Consider the following 17,857-nt stretch of genomic DNA (forward strand, 5'->3'; position numbering starts at 1 on the left):
GCTTTAGAAATTGACAAAGTAGTGGATAAAATAATATTAAAGATTTCAACATTTTTCTAATATCGTGCTTTTAAAGACAATTTTAGAAACTTTTAATTAAAAAGACGTGCAGAAAACAACTATGTGAATAGTATTTTAAAAAACTGAATTGTTTACTTAGGTTTTGAAAAATGAGTAAATGTCACCCCTAAAATCATTTCTACTCTTAAGTCTGCTCAAAACAAACAAACAAACAAGCAAAATATTTTAATATAAATGGCAAAATTATGCAAGAACCCAAAATAATTAATAAAAGCAAGTGAATACTTTGTACCACTTTACCGTAGATATTGTACCTAACTTATCCTGCTTAATGTATATTCCTATTTCTATAAACAGTGAAACTTACTTATATTCTATTGACTCTTAGATTAGAATCGAATGTTACTAAATGAACGTGTCATGATGAATATAATTTAGACTTGATTGGTTAGTAGTGTTGTGTTAAAACTTCCAAGTACGAAGGAAAAAACTAATCTTCTCAAAATTCCGTGCATTCTTGAAAAATAAAATTTATTTGACAAAGGATAGAGATATGGATGATCAAGAGAGAGAGAGAGAGATTTTCAAGAAAATTGACACCATTCAAAATGCATATCTTTGTTTATGTATATTAGAATATCATGTATCTCTTTCTAGATCAGCATGTATATCATGCTGAGAAGTTAGGTGCCTTGTGACATAAGATACTCGTGGAATGATAGAGTTGTTTCCTTTCATCGAGTATGGTTTTCAGAATTGATCAGGCATAATTAGCAAGGTATTGTACTATCTAATATCTTAAATGTCTCTTTTCATCATATTAAAATTATAGAATATTTTTGGTGAAGACACAGAGTACATCTTTCGAAGTTAAAAAAGACCATGGAAAAGAATTTAACGAACATTTACGTCTTGGAACACACGAGAAATGCAACAGAAATTTCTGAAACCTATCCTCCGAATACACTTCTAATATTAAAAAGTAAAGCATTGCATGTACATTTTATAATATTAATAAAAGTATTTACTTTGCTATTGAGTTCAATTCCTTGTTAACAGCTTTTCCTGTTAATCAATAGCTCGCTGAACATATACTTTTTATCTAAAATAGAAAATATAACTCACTAGTCAGTATCTTCCACGTCTAAGTATGCGAAAAGACAGTTACCAAGAACTCAACCATCACATTGAAAAAAATATTCGGTTAAAAATGCAAATGTTTGATATGAAATGGACAGACCAATCAAATAGTACTGGCATGGACAACAAACGCTATTTGCGTTATACACACACTTGAAAATTAAAGTTATTTTAGTGTTTTTGTCATTTCTCTCTTAAAGTAATTCGAGTTCTAATGTAGAATAATAAAAAAATTGCGTGTTATTCTTCTGGCTATCTCCAAATATTTTTAAGTTCGTATATTGCACAAACATAGAAGAGTACACATATTTATTGGAACTTAATTATGTAATTCTGGAAGCTTACTTAGTGACCTATTCCTATTTTACTACCATTTATTATCTTTGGAAACCTTTATTACCATTACTTTTACTTTTACTCACTTTATTTCTACACTTACTTACAAGTGACTGCATAATTTATCTACGTATTCCATAAAAAACATTCAATTCTGATTAATATTGATAAATCATTGATTAATCTCGGCTAGATGATTATTTAGAAATGCATTTTTTAAAAAATGAGTACAGTTTCATTGTGAGTAAGAGATATAGCAAACACAAGAAAATAATACATCATTATGTTATTTTAAACATTATATTTCAAGTAGAAAGTTTCGAAAGCTACTTCGCTTTCATGCTATAGTGCTTTCAGTGTAAATTACACTGCATCTGGAATCTTGTTAATAAACAGTTAATCTACATCGCAAAAAGATTTAATGCAATTCCTGTAATATTATTACTCGTAACACCAACAGAAGTGAATTTACGGTAGTCTAAAATTACTGAGCAGATTTGCAACTAGGTGGTAAAACTACTCTAATTATGTTGTTCATATTAAAGAGCTAAATGTATTATAATTTACCATAACTTAATAACTATACCTTCATTCAATATTTTGTTATCAGGTCATTAAAGAGCGCAAAGAAGAAAGAAGAAATCGAAACGAAGCAACAAAAGGGAAAATTAATAATGATGATTCAGTTGTTGGTAAGTAGAAGTAAGACATACTGGCATGTGTAATAGTTGTCACTCGATAAATATACATACAATTATTTTTCAAAAAATAGAAAATTACATATTGTAAATGAAATGATAATTTTAATTTAATGATAATTAAGTTCCAAGGTTATTTCCTTTAGGCTAATGTAGACGAATGATTAATGAAAGCCAATGAGTGAAATTATAGTTTGATATACTCCTGCCGGGAATCGAATGTGACTGTGCACCAAAGGTACACACGCTAGCCGCTAGACACGCAGGAATGGATGCACAGTGACATATTACATTATATAATGCTCAATATATCCAAAATATTTGGTATTTTATATTAGTAAAGGGAAAGAGTACTAAAAGAATGAGCCTTATGATGTAGCTTGTCAGTAGCACAGATTATTTCTTATCGAAAATATACTGTATTTTCTTGTATTTTCTTGTATATTTTTTTACTTCATACATTTCTATATTCTTGTTCCCTAAAGTTGTGTGAATTCATTTTCGACAGCGAAGCAAATGAGCTGTGTTCGTGAGCTGTGACATGTATAGAAGGTTTGCGAGTAAAGAGGAGAGGGAAAGTGTACGCTCATATACAATATTACAGCCTTTATAATCTACTATAAACATTCATACATACGTACAGTTTATATTCTCTTCCTTTATCTCCTTTTGTTTTTTCCTCCAATTCTTTGATTCAGACTATTTTCGATCAGGAGAACTACTTGAATATTCGAATATTGACTCGTCATTCTATTCTTATAATGACTAACTTGTAAATATGTCTACTTTCTAATCATTCTTATTTATCTAATCTGTAATACTTCTAGCGTACTAAGTTCAAATATACTACTAATTATTGTTCAGACATATAAAACTTTGAAATATTATTCTCTCGCGAGTTTGGACATAGAATAGTTCATGCCCGAATTTATTTCAGTTTCTTCGAACTTTTGGAACGATTTACAAATATCCTGAGTTAATTCTCTTTTCTTATATACTTAAGACATGTAAATTCTACTATTGCCAAATTCATTTATCTCTAATTTGAAAGTAGTATGAATCATGTGTCTGCTCAATTAGTTTTACTCATTTAAGGAAACATTGTGATTTTTAACAAAAGTAAATGTTAAGGTAATAGTCAAGCAAATTAACAGCAACAAGTTTTGTTTACAAACCTATGTTGAAACATTATAAATTTGGTTCGGAATATACACTATATGTTCTGAATTATTTATGAAGGCTAGGATACTTAGACTGTTACGTGTATTATTTTCTCAGGAATGAAACGAAAGGAGGCTTTCTTGGATTTATTGTTAGAAGCTTCCGAAAATGGTGAAAAGTTGACTGATCAAGAGCTCAGGGAAGAAGTAGACACGTTCATGTTTGAGGTATGTAAACAGTAAAATATTATATTTTAGGCATCTTTGTAATACTCCACGTATTTAAATTATATAGCGGTGTGAAATGAATCATATGGATGGGTATTGCTTCGCGAATACAAGAAAGATATCCTTTCAATGTAGCTGAACGAAACTCAAGTCGATCTCAGAGTGGAAAGTTTTGTTTCCTAGAAACCATTCGTGGGTAGTGGTAGTATGTTGGTTGTGTGGAAAACACTCACTAAAAGAAGATATTATTTGTTTGACATCTTGCAGTGGATTTTGAATGTTGAAAATTGCGGTCAGTTTTTGTTTTGCGGTATATCGCTGACGAACACAGATGAATATTTTATGTTAAAATCGTTTTCCGTTTTTCTGTAGTAATACATAAAAATATATAAATACTATATAAAGAGCAAATAGCGAATAATGTATCATTTTCACGAATACTAACGATAATAAACAAGTTCTACACCTTTTCTACATTATATTTCCGTTGTAAAAAGATTTCCCAAGTAAACAAAAGAGCATTTGTTTAAAGTCATATTGTAGCAATGCCATCCAATAATACTATTAAATATTGAATCGCAGAATCTTTAAAGATATTTTTTTTCCTGTACTTCGCATGCGTATGTTTCTTAACTAGCTTACAGGTATTTTAAAAATGCACTAAACTGCAAGTAGATAAGTAGGCATAGGAACGAAAGTGTAAAATTTGAAAAACAAAATATATGAAGTTCACAACAGTTACATGGGTAAAATGTACATTAATTTACTTCATTCAGGCGTTCAGAGCAAAAAGGAGTTTAGTCTTTGTCTCAAGATGTGAGGAAAAAGTATCATAAAGTCTGAACGGTACGCTTAAGTACATGGAAAAGTTAACACAGACTTTTACATCAAAAGAATTATTTACAAAATCAGGAATGAATCTGTTAAGCTCTGATAGAAGCTTTAGAGATTTCAAAGATGAAATACGTCCAAAATAATAAGAAAGGCACATATATTTTCCTTCTGCACTGGACGTGCGAATTCTTGCATTTATCTGTTCGTCTAGGTTGTCTGTTATCCGTTTCCCTCTTTTGCCCAGAGATCTCTTTTACTTCCGTATAAAAGCCACTTTTCTCAATTTTTCCAAACGAATTCCATAACAATTAACTCAATCTACTAAAGTCATTAAGAGCAAGCAACATTCGGGGAGAGGTTGCGAAGTATAAAGCAGGAAAAAATTTAACGTGAAGAAAAACTGTGTTTATATTCATAAAAAAAATGTTTATATAAACAAGAGTTATTAACTCTGACATAACCGAAGATGTTCTTACTTTCCTTCTAGGAGCATAAATACAAGTTTTAATTCGGTGTGCCTTACCCTTACGAGTTGCTAGTAGGATAGTAGGATGTAGTTACTAGAAAAGAAGTATGTTTCGTAATAAAATCTCCTGTATCTGTTAGAAATACGAGATTTCTCCGTATTCTTGAATGCATTTTCTTGTGCTTAATTCCGCCTTTTGACATGTTTGTAGTATTGATGTTCAGATCATACTTGGTGGAGTCCACTTCAGTACGTGAATATCCTATAGGGATACTTTCTAGCGAAGTATTCACTAATCTACTTAGTTTTTGATGCATCAGGTTGGAGAGTTGATAGTTTAGTCATCACTGCATTGGGACAATAAACTGGGAACGGGGCAAATTTTATTCTACTTGTTCTTTTACTCTTTCTAATATCATTAAGTTTTAATAACTTATTTTCCATATTTAAAAAACAGATAACTAATAACAAACATTTTTATGTCTATTTATAAAATATTTTCATACAGTATTTTAAAGGATCTATAATATACTATTGGCGTGAAGAAATTTAATTCTTTTGACTGTCATTTTTAAAGAAAAACAGTTAATTGAAACCATTCTCTGGTTGTTGTACGAGTATTTTCTGTTGCAAATTGTTTGCTGCATGGATTACATAAACGGTTAGCATTCTTGCTTGGGACCCTGGAGATTCCTGGCTCGAATCCCGCGACAATGTAGACTATGGAAGTCTTCCCGCAAAAATTCTTTTTCCATTGTTGTTTCTGGTCAAGAATGTTTTCACGTGTATCTCTAGATCTGTACGAATACAAAATTTGTTTAAATTTCCAACTTTCCAGGGTCATGACACAACTGCAACAGGAATGACATGGGTCTTGTTTACATTGGGCTCTCATCCAGATATTCAAGTAAGTAATATTTAGTTTTCAGTTAAGAGCTTCCTGGAAAGATACTTAAAATATTTTATGGAGATATTGTGAAGAATGGTACTGTTAAATATATTTGGTGAATTCTGGTATTTGTGTAACATGTTAGAAATGTTTTTTTCTTTAAAGAAATATACTATTAAAAGTGTACCAAGGTGAACTATAAAAATACAAAGCAACGTCATCTTGTATATATCAGTATTAGTTTTCATGTAGAGAATATCGTTGAGATTAATGAAAGCCATTTGAACAAATAAATGTCTCTGCAGAAACGAAGTTTGAAGTAAATTTTACTGTAAGCTTCGTGCTACGTATAATACATTAAATGATACAGAATGTTATGATGATTTAGTGATTATAGAAATCGATTTCACTATTAATAGACTTTACGGCCGATTATGTAACTTAAATAACAAATTAAAATGCAGCAAGGAAAATTATAGCTTGGATCATATAATTTTTGTGTAGATATTTAGGTTCAGCCTATATTAAGCTGTTTTAAATCTTAAATTATAACTTTGCAGTTTATAATTATAATTTATTGTTTTAAAAATCTTTTAGAAAAGGTACTTATCTATAGAATTTAATGAAAACATTAGTCAATTTTTTGTTCTCTGTAGATAGGTGACTTGACACCTAAGCAGTTCAATTGAAACTAGAATTACACTGTAATAATTTATTATGTCGATTGTTTCCTTTGTCAGTAAATAAAAGAAAGAAACAAATATTCCTAAACAGTTACAAACTATACTTTTCAGTTATATAGGTATGAATTTTTAACAAGTCAGTAAGTTAGTATTTTATTCATGTGAAATGTATATAACGAATTTATTTCATATATTAGTGCACTGTTTCAGGAGAAAGTATATGAAGAACTGAAGAATATTTTTCAGGATAGTGACAGACCAGCCATGATGCAGGACTTGAACAAAATGCATTACCTCGAGCGTTGTATTAAAGAAACTATGAGATTATATCCAAGTGTGCCAATTATTGGAAGAAAATCTACAGAAGATTTCATGTTAGGTAAATAATTTGTTATTTTCACGTTGTTATTGTTAGTAATCATTACTAAATTTGAAAATAGACTTCCATGCATTTCTTACTAGTGTACATTATCATTTATAACTATATTTCAAATGATAATCGAAACCAATATGCTGAGACCTTTTGGTTGGAGACACTATATGTCATAGTAGGATCATCAAGTACATCTTGTTTTATTATTACTACTATTTAATTGACTAGGAGATTAAAGGAATAAGCAATCATGTAGGCATGTAGGCTATTTACATTACGTTATTATTTCTGTTCATCAATTTAGCATAATTTTTTTTGAGTAGTATTGTATATTTACCAGAAAATCACAGAGGATATTGATATAATAATAATAATAATAATAATAATAATAATAATAATAATAGTAATAATAATAATAATAATAATAATAATTATTATTATTATTATTATTATTATTATTATTATTATTATTATTATTATTATTATTATTTGTCATCACATATTTTACTTAATTTCTATTTAACATTCACCTTAATGTACAGACGTTCTATGAGATTTTATCCACCATATTTCAGATGTTATTTTTCAAAACAATAATTACTTTTTTTAAGCGTATCTTTACACTATGTATCTTTGTATAAAGAATGGAATACTTATATATTATAGAAATACAGTATGTACATTATCTTATTTCTGAAAATGCCGGCAATCGAGAACATTGTTGAGATTCCATTATACATTGTTGAATCACTGTTTGGAATAGAACTTAAATATATTTCATTGTTATTTGACGTTAAATATGAACACCATTGAATTTTTAAATTTAAATATGTAATTATAACGTCAAAAGAAAAACTATTGGACCGACTGAAGGACAGACGAGACCTTACCACGTTGGATAGAAGCGGATATGCGCTGTATGAAATAAGATGTGCAGCGAACTTCACCGGAAACACATGAAATGCGTCTTCCTACCTCCCTAATGAATTCAAGACTTCTTGCACCCCAAGCAACACTGGTTTCAATAGCAATTGGAGTGAAAACAAACTTTTCGAGAAGGTTGTTGTATTTTCTTTGATTTTCAGCTTCTCTGCGATTAGCAATAGCTCCAGCGTTCATTACTGACAGAGGGAGACTTGAATGAGCGTATGTATCAGCGCATATGAAGTTCCACAATAAACATTTACCTCTCATCCATGGAACCAGTGTCATCCCATCTGGTCGCTTTCCATCCGAACGACAGCAACCAGAAGGTTCCCGTATTGAAGGAATTCCAGCTGTGTTGAGGGCTCGTAGTATTATATCATTTACAGAGGAATGTTGGGCGAATCTACCAGCGCTCTTCATGCATGAAAGGCCATGCAGGCCACGTTAGTTAACCTCATCCCCACAAGCTGGACAGCGATGAGGCTCAAAATTTGCTAAGCCTAAACGTAAGGCTACAGCAATTCCAAAGCTTTCATTTGACAAATTAAGGTCTAAAGACGGAGAAGGTATCGCCATCAATCATGCACCCGCTTCGGGAGACGAGGCGGCAAGAAGCCTGGCTTTATCTCCTGGAACAACAACACATTGTAACAAATGATTATGTAATTGACATGCAATTGGTGTATACCAAGATGACTGATAACACTTTTTGCTAATCTCCGGAAGGCTTGTATCTGCTAAACTTGCCCACTTATTAGAGTCTTCTTGAACTGAACCATCTGGGTCCAAACAATAACCCTGTGGAAGGAGAGCTTCGATTAAACGCACATATCCGTGGTATGACGCTAAGAATGTAGGAATCGCCATATCCACAGCTCGTCGAATACCAAGACCACCCAAGCCAACACGTAAACATGCTTCTGTCCAAGAGTCGTCATTTAAGGAGCAGTTCAGAATTGATTCAAGGCCAGTTTTAAGGACAGTATCATATTTTTTCAGCAAAGAACTCTCATGCCAAGATGGAAAGCATCGTAAAAAATAGGTTAAGCGAGGGATTGATAAAGATACTCGTAAAAGGAAAAAGGCTGAATGGGCTGAAATTGAGGGAAGGCGATAGAAGAACAATTCTAAAGTAGATATTTTATTCAGTAGCACGTTAGTGAGTGCTTCTGACGTCAGAGCAGCGCCTAGAAGACAAGCATTCTGAATTGTTAGAGGGCGTATGCCTGGTGCAGCCTCATTAAATTTTCTAAAGATTTCGTCGAATGCGGTTTCATCTGTTCAAAGACAACTAACCTCGTATTTAGAAAAGTTAAGACGCAAGCCAAGAAGTGATGCCTTCTTATTTATTTCTATTAAAGATGAAAGAACTATCTCGGCTCACCACCAATTGTTCCATCGTTTAAGTACCAAATGTTTAATTCGGTATCCAGTGATTTAACTAAAGAGTAAATGGTTATAGCGAAAAGTGCTGGGCCCAGGGGATCACCTTGTTGTACACCTCTCTGAGAAGAAATAGTGTTTCGTTGAAAAACAGGTCACTTGGTTGAGCATAACATTGATAAACATATGGATAAATTGAAGGAAAATTCATCACTGCGGCAAGCATAGTATCCCGGCGAAGATCATTAAATGCGTTACGAAAATCCAATTTTACAACCGCTTTAGTAGCACTGTGAGTAGAAGAGAAATAAACTCGGGCTGCGTGAACAGCTGCCTCGGCACCATTAGGAACACAAACACCAAGCTGATGGGGGGATAAAAAGTCTTAACTGGCTCACGTATTCTAAAGCATACAATTTTGGCGATATTCTGCGCCAAACATTCTCAACCGCTATTGGCCGAATACCACCATCCTTTTCTCTTAGTGCTGTAAGTTTGGCACCGAAGAACAGTTGTCGAACTTCTGTTGGTACTTTTCCAGAAATGATTAAATTAAATAGATCAAATAAGGATTTTACGAGTTTTTCTTTCGATTCCAGCATTTGACAAGAAAGAAGGTCTTTAAGAATTGAAGGACGAAGCCCATGTAGACCTCCCGCGCTGCCTGACAGAAAGGAGTTAATTGCTTTTTGAACCTCCATAATCGAAACTCCTTGAAAATGTGTTGACCATCAGAAACATCCGGCGCAATGAAATTGGCAGGGTGGGCAGGATGTTTCTCCAACAGAGTCTCCAATACAGAGGTATCCGGAGCCGCAACCGTATCATCAGAAATTAAAAGACATGCTGCTCCACGGATGTCACCATCGGCAAGTTTATTCTCTACAACCTTCAAATTAGAAAATTTGTGGTTTAATCGAGATTTGTTCATCTTCGTTGAAGGCCAGGTTAAGGCGTCATGGCCAATATTGCACTAGAGGCGAACTCGCTGATTCACGCAAGTAGTCAGATTCTTAACTTTATCTGATTGTTTGGGAGCACTTAAAGCAACAAATGGAAATAGGGAAAGGTTGATCCAGTCTTTTGTATCATTTGAAATTGTTATATGGTTTAACACCTCTGCGAGTGCGTCAGCCACCGTTGATCGAGCACCTCTTGGGACACGTCTTAATATATGTGTCGAGCGTCTTAGTGAAAGTAATATCTTGCCCAGGTTAGAAATCGTCAAACCTTTTGTGTTGTTACTGCTGTTAGTGTCGGTAACATTTGCAGTTTTACTCTGAAGGCAGGCATTAAAGGTGATATCAGAGCAAACATCATCATCACACGCAACCCGATGTTTCTTACCAGTATGTATAGCTAAACCTCTGGCACTCACATAATGTTTTCCGCAATGAGGACAAGGCAATGCATTAGCACTTTTAGAAGCATCAAAGAAACAGCTACCGTTGCTAGCGCTTGGCACTGAATCACTGTTTTTCTAAACGCTGGCTTCTTTCCAGCTTGCGAAGCACATCCGTCACTTGATGATTCCATTAATTTAGTTTATTACAAAAATTTGTTTCAATTATATACATTTTAATTAACTTATGATTGCAATGTTTAAAAAATCAACGGTTAATTTAGTATTAATTGTTGAAAGATGTATATGTTCTTAAAACCAAATCAGTTTTTGCTAATTTTAGCACTATTTCCGAACCGATCTGAAAACGGATTTCACCGCTATCTTCTCCTAAGCTTCACGTTTACATTGCACACATATATCTTTCACTATCACAAGTTTATCTCTTGCTCCACACCGTAAAACCCTCAGAGCTCGTCAACGGCTTAATGAACGTTGTAGCACAAAATTATATTTAAATTTTGCCAAACTTGCGACATTTCATCTTAATATTCAACGATCTCAAATAATTAAAAAATGCAATTATAAATGATTTTCACTTACAAAAAATTGTGATCTCATGCTGCACTTCGATTTGATTTAGGACAGTACCTGATTCCTGCTGGAATTCAAATAATGATTCACATATATGACGCGGGTCGTAACCCAGAGTATTTCCCAAATCCAGAGAAATTTGATCCTGACAACTTTCTTCCTGAAAGAGTTCAAGATCGATATCCATATGCATTTATTCCATTCAGCGCAGGACCAAGAAATTGCATTGGTAAGTATTCGTAGATCTAGCTCTCCCATGGGCGGCGATTAGGGGGGGCAAAGGGAGGCAGTTGCCCCCCCCCACTTTTTTGAAGTGACCCATTAATGTATATAGAGTTTCATTTGGAAATGTAAAGTTTTTGTGTGTGTTACTGGTTCATAGAAAAAAATGTGCTATATAATATTTTTCGTTGCGTGGTTAAGCCTTCCCGTGGAGTTAAGAAACTACAAGAATTGCGTTTTAATTGCCACGGAAAATGGTCCAAAAATTATCCTTCCAGGATTCTTTTCTTTCTTCTTACAAGGGTTCGATATCTTATTCAGCCGCTTTGAAACAAATTGAGAGAATATTTCGCCAGAAAAAAAGAAAGGTCTTTCACGAGTTATTCTTTAATTGCACAAAAATCGAAAGTTCCTAAAATGTCTTTCATCTTTCTAATAGTAAGGAATATTGATTAAAAGGAGAGTAATAAGAAACAACTTCTACCTTCTCCATTGAGTTGTTGATTTTGAGCTTAACGTCCTTTTCAGCAACGAGGCTATATGAGACGGAACCTAGTGATTAACGTGGAATTCGAAACACATGAGCTTCGACCAGGAATCGAAGCCGGGTCTCCCATACTTTTTACATTGTTTTGCTGTGTAATATACGAGTGAAGTGGTGTGTTTAGGGGTGTAGGAGTGTATTACAATTAAATTTAGTGAATTCGACATAACTCTAGGTTTTATAACTGGAGTGTGGAGTGATTCTAAGTATTGTTGTATTTTGATATGAGTCCAAGAAAGTGAAAACTGCACCTAATGGCAACGAACATGTTTCGGAAAGCTGCAGAAGTATTTCTTTAAATGTCGTAGCATATGCTTATAGTAATTTCTGTCTTTCATTTTCTAAGAGTAATAACATACATTTAATAGCATATGTGGAATTAAAAATATAAGTTGTTCATTAGTCCCCAGTTTCAATATAACTTCTACAGAACAAGCTTCATTATTCATTACTATGATTAATATTATCCTTTCTATTTATTTGTTTTGCAAATTTATTATTAAATACTCCGATCACAATTTTCCAGACAGAATTTTAAGATGTTCATTAGCAAGAAATCAAATCTCTTCTTACACCTTCGTTGTTTAAAAGTACAAAGGGCTAGTCCCTACTTGCGTTGTCAATTTGCTTAATAAAATATGAAATACGTTATACAATATTTTAACTGAAAAAAATAGTATCCTATTAGTTATACAACCTTTCGTCAAATAGTGTTAGAAACAAACAAGGAAACTAACATTAATATACAAATATTCAGGTCTTGCCCCCCCACTTTTAACGATCAATCGCCGCCACTGACCTCTCCATTGTTGAGTTTAAAACGTTACATACATAGTTCAATTTTATTGATATTTATTGGTTCTGGGTTTTTCTGTATAACAAAAGAAAAAATAGAAATTCAGTTAGGTAGGCTAGGGTGCTTAGCCAGAACAAGACATTCAATTCTAATAATTGCAATGAAATAATACAGCACATTTTATTTAAAACTGTAGACTTAGAGAATTACTTAACTTGTAAATAAAATTACAAACTTGCAATAAAACTACACTCTCTTGGGATAGTTTCTCCCAGAAGTTCTCTAGTTTAACATGATTTTCCTGCAAAGAATTCTGATCTGGATATGGCATCATTTATGTTACCATCTTATGTACTTCTTTTATATTTCAATCACCCTAGTTCAGAATAACTTCCGTAATAACTTTAATTATGTAGCGTATATTTCCATTTGTATTCATAATTGCTTGAGAGATATGATAGGATTTATAATTGTAGTGAACAGGGTCTAATTCTAAACCGATTATTGAGAGAATTTGAATACTATTTTTGATATCCTTTTTTCATTTGGTTTTATTGCTTTCTGTGTCTTTAATTATTTTTGTTTTATTGTGATTATTTTATATTTTTTTACATAAATTTAGTGATTGTTCAAATAAAAATATTTGTTGAAGCATATTATGTCCTATTTGCTAAAGGTTGAGTTCAAAACTACATTAAAGTTTCTAACGTACTATTTTGGGCATATATGCTAGCTGAAATATTCCTCCCACGTAAATTAAGGAGGGAATGACGCACCATGAACAAAGTGAGAGTTCGTGTTGTTTAATTAAAGTTCAAGCAAGCTGAAATAAACTCGAAATAAATATAACATTAACCTTTGAACGTTGTAGCATAAAATTTATTTTTTTAAATCATATTTCTATTCATATAGTATTTGTAGATCATTTATAATAACAAAGTTGTCTTCAATATATGATTACTTAACAAAGATGAGCTTCGAAACTTGAGTTTTATGAATTTCAGTTACGTTGTCTCCAGTGAAAAAAGAGAAGCGTTATGTTACGAAAGTAATTAATTACATAGAAAATAAAATATTAGAAATATGAGAAAATGAAAAGTGGCAAACATTATTTGTAATTCGTACTATTGTAGTTGAAATCTACAGTCGGAATATTTAGGTGAATTTTCGAACGTGATAATTAGAATTTTCCCTTCGATATAATTGGAACGTATAGGAAATAATTAATTTACATGGGCACGTTGAACGTTTTCATCAGAAATTTATAAATAAACACTTTAGAAAAGAATTCTATAGTAAATTTATCAAAGAAACAAAATTTATATATACATCTATTTTTCATCATTTTCACATACTTCTAATACTTTGTTTTCTATGTAATTAATTACTTTCGTAACATAACTCTTCTCTTTTTTCACTGGAGACAATGTAACTGAAATTCATAAAACTCAAGTTTCGAAGCTCATCTTTGCTAAGTAATCATATATTGAAGACAACTTCGTTATTATAAATTATCTACAGATACTATATGAATATTTAACATATCACGATTATCACAATTATAGTCTCAAAATTATTTCTATCTACCTTGCTGCTGCAACAGCTTTGATCTTTTTAAAGTGTATGTTTGACTATAATAAGAACTCTGGAAATCTAAAATAGAATATCTCTCAATCACAAACACTGGATTTTCTCCCTAAAATGTAGACAGCTGTTTGAAGGTGCACCTCCTAATCATCTGTTTTCATTTTCTAAGGACAAAAGTTCGCTATGCTGGAAGAGAAGGTTCTGATTTCTACAATTCTGAGAAACTTCAAAGTGACTGCAGTTGACAAGAAAGAAGACCTAAGAGTAGTCTCTGAATTGGTGTTCAGACCGCTTGATGGAATAAATATCCACATAGAACCAAGAAAGCCAATGAGAACTACCTCTTGAAATAACTTATGGATTCTTACTGTTGCTATTTTTATTATTATAATTATTGTCATAATCGTCACCGTAGAACATTCAGAATTACAATGAAGTAAAATTGAAAGAAAACATACTTCAATATTTAATAGTTTCTGTACAAATTATTCTGTATTTTATTATTTGTATCTTAGCAATTTAATAAAATGATAGTTGTTAGACCTTTCTTGCAACTTTTACCAGTTCTTCGTACGTTCAACTACAATTTAAATAATTGGCGTCTTCAAACTAAATAAGTTTTTGAATTCAGGTACCAGACGACTAGAACGTTGGATTTGTTTATAGTGGTACATCATAGAATTAAAAAAAAAATTATAAAATTTTATTATTTATTTCTAATAATTCTTTAGGTTCAAAGAAAAATAAATCTGACTTTAGAAATTTTCATAATTTAAAGAAGTAGAACGTGCAAATAATAATTTAGTAATTCCCTGAAAAACAATGTCTAGAATGTGCGATACGAATTGGCTGGTCGACTATAAGTTTATGAGCTCATTTAAAATCAAAATCAGCAGATATTAGGAAAATGGCGTATTCAGAAAGGGAGTTTGAAGAACACATTATTTGCTGCAAGAATGTTATATTCATTAAAAGTTAAAGAAAAATACGTACGCTGAAGAACAATCAGAATAAACGTGACATACAGCCTAAACTATAGCAGATTTTTTTTTGGAAGCTACTTTCCATTTAAAATGTATACCCAATTGAAGGTACATGATTATATAACCAAATACATCTCAATGATTATCTGTTTATGATATCAAATAGAAAAAATGTTTAGAAATACAGAATGTCACTCTTGAATATCACAATACAATACTCAACATCAAAATACACAAATGAGCACATGCCACCTGACAACGAGGTAACTCTTGTGCCCCATGCGAGATTTTTTCCTGCCTACGATAAATAGCAGTTTTACCAGAATTCTATAAAAGTCAAAGAAACATGCTTTTTCCAATTTTTTTAATTTTTCTTTCACGAGTTGGGTATGGCGCTGGGGCACAACAGTTAGCTCGTTGAAATCTGTGTCACATAAGCTTTCCAATAAGGTATAGTTCATGCTCCTGTAACAATTAGGGTCTTTTCTAAGGCTACGCAATCTGGGCGTAAACCACAATGTATCGAAAAATACACAGGGTGACTATCGCACTGCGACCTTCCGAAATTTTGTCTCTCTTGCTATTGTATCTTCGACCTTCATTTTTTGTATGATTGAACCCAGTGATATACATATGAGACTATATTTTTCTCGCGCACAACAAATAACACTGTTGGTAGAGTCCTACAAAAGTCAAAGGAACATCTTTTTCCCAATTTTTTATTTCTTCTTCTTCTTTTACTAGTTGGGTATGGGGTGTAAAAAGTTACCTTGTTGGAATCTGTATTACATAAGCATTATTATGAAGTATCGTTTATGTCCTCATGACAATTACGGACATCACTAGAGCTACCAACCTGAGGGTAGACTACAGTCCATCAACAAATATACAGAATGATTATTTTAGATACGACGTTCCGAATTTTTTCTCTCTTGTTATTGTAGCTCCACCCTTCATTTTTATATGATTGTTCCCAATGTCTGGCGTACATGTCAATTTTTTTCCTGCGTGCGCCAAATAACAGTGTTGCCAACGTCCCACAAATTTCAAATATACGGTTTTCTTTTATAAGAAAATATACACTGAAAAGGGGCAAAATTCAATACCCCATTCATCCCTATAAAGTGAATTGACCATACACAGAGTATCACTAGTTAGCATATTCATTTATATTTGTTGATACAAATTTAGTTTATGCGTATGTCTCTTTGGGAGGAAGTTGCCCCTCAAATGTTGAAGAGGTTAGAGGGAACTGAAAACTCCCAACTTTGCCCCCTGCTCCTCCGCCGCGAGATCCCTGATATGAATGAAATGCTCTCATTGGGAAGCTCCATTCTTTCTCAAGAAATTGACATGTAAATCATCTCTCTAGGTTAATTATCAGCTGAGATACTGAAGTTTAAAATTCTATCTTAACCCTTAAGCCGTTCACCCTAATGCAATCTTTAGTCCTAATTAAAATACATAGTTAGTGATCGTTTCATTTCTGTTAGTTTATACTTTAAGAGAAGTTCGTTACTAAAGAAACATCTAGTATTTTCGCTTAAGAGTTGAATCTTCTTATAAGTATGAGGAGTTGTTCAAGCAAAACTATTCAGTTTCAAATAATTGACATATACTATAGATTAAAGCAAAAACGTGATGTGAGGTGAAGCGAATAGGTTAGACGCCGAATGATAATAGATTCTTATGAGGAGTAACATTTCCATAAATAACATTAAATGTAATTGCAAACAATAGCTAATTAAATACTACTACTACTACTACTACTTATTATTATTATTATTATTATTATTATTATTATTATTATTATTATTATTATTATTATTAAAAGACGTTGACAAAAGTTACTAGAGATGATAGAATAAATATTCTCCACTGCTTTTTTATTTATCTCTTGATGGTGACTATACAAATAAAGATCATACATACCCTTCTAAATATTTGTGAAAAAAACAATTTAATACTTTTAAACGGGTCTCCATTAGTGGTACATGTGGTAACAACCGTTTTGGAGTACTTCTGGAACGTATTCATGGAAGATTAAATAGATTAATAAAAGTTACACTCAATCATCATTATAGATATTTTAATTATTGCCAGGCCGCTTACTGTAACTGAGATGCTTTCATGCACCACCTTCTTCAGTTAACTTTTTGTCTTCATATACGATGTTTTGTTTGTTTGTTTTGATAGTGTCCATTAAATGTAGTCTTCGTTGTTCCCTTCCTCTCTTTCCTATCACCACGCCCTCTAGCGCGTCTCTCATGATGTAGTTGGTTCTCAGCAAATGTCCCAACCAGCTTCTCTTCCTTTTTCGAATTACTTATAAAATCGTTCTTTTCTTCTTCATCATTTCTAATGGAGCTCTCTCATAGGTAAACGGTTAGTATAAGCACCTTTGACGTTGGAGACATGAGTTCAATTCCCAGTGGGAGCTAATCTGTTTCGAATCCGATTAAGCTGTAGGAAAACGTCTCATATAGTCTTGCTGCTGAAAAGGACGCTAAACCCAAAATTATATAAAATTAACTACAGAAGTATTTCTAATAATTTCAAATTAATTTTACACTCTACTCATCTACTCCTCTCAATTCTTCTTCACACCCACATTTTGAAAGCTTCCAGTAGTTTTCCATCGCTTTTGCGTA

The 17,857-nt window shown here is 32.5% G+C and overlaps 1 protein-coding gene across 1 annotated transcript in view; it reads left to right on the forward strand.

The window, feature by feature from the left end:
* Positions 1-17,857, forward strand: part of LOC145672659 (uncharacterized) — a 115,920-nt gene that overhangs the window by 16,000 nt on the left and 82,063 nt on the right. Inside the window, exons 7-12 of the mRNA XM_081741823.1 lie at positions 2,108-2,189; positions 3,474-3,583; positions 5,722-5,790; positions 6,666-6,834; positions 11,124-11,303; positions 14,393-14,566. Of these exons, the coding sequence (XP_081597949.1) occupies positions 2,108-2,189; positions 3,474-3,583; positions 5,722-5,790; positions 6,666-6,834; positions 11,124-11,303; positions 14,393-14,566 (784 nt within the window). The remainder of the gene's footprint in view (positions 1-2,107; positions 2,190-3,473; positions 3,584-5,721; positions 5,791-6,665; positions 6,835-11,123; positions 11,304-14,392; positions 14,567-17,857) is intronic.

Source organism: Thermobia domestica, chromosome 16, assembly GCF_964235325.1.
Source record: "Thermobia domestica chromosome 16, izTheDome1.hap1.1, whole genome shotgun sequence".
Lineage (NCBI taxonomy): Eukaryota > Metazoa > Arthropoda > Insecta > Zygentoma > Lepismatidae > Thermobia > Thermobia domestica.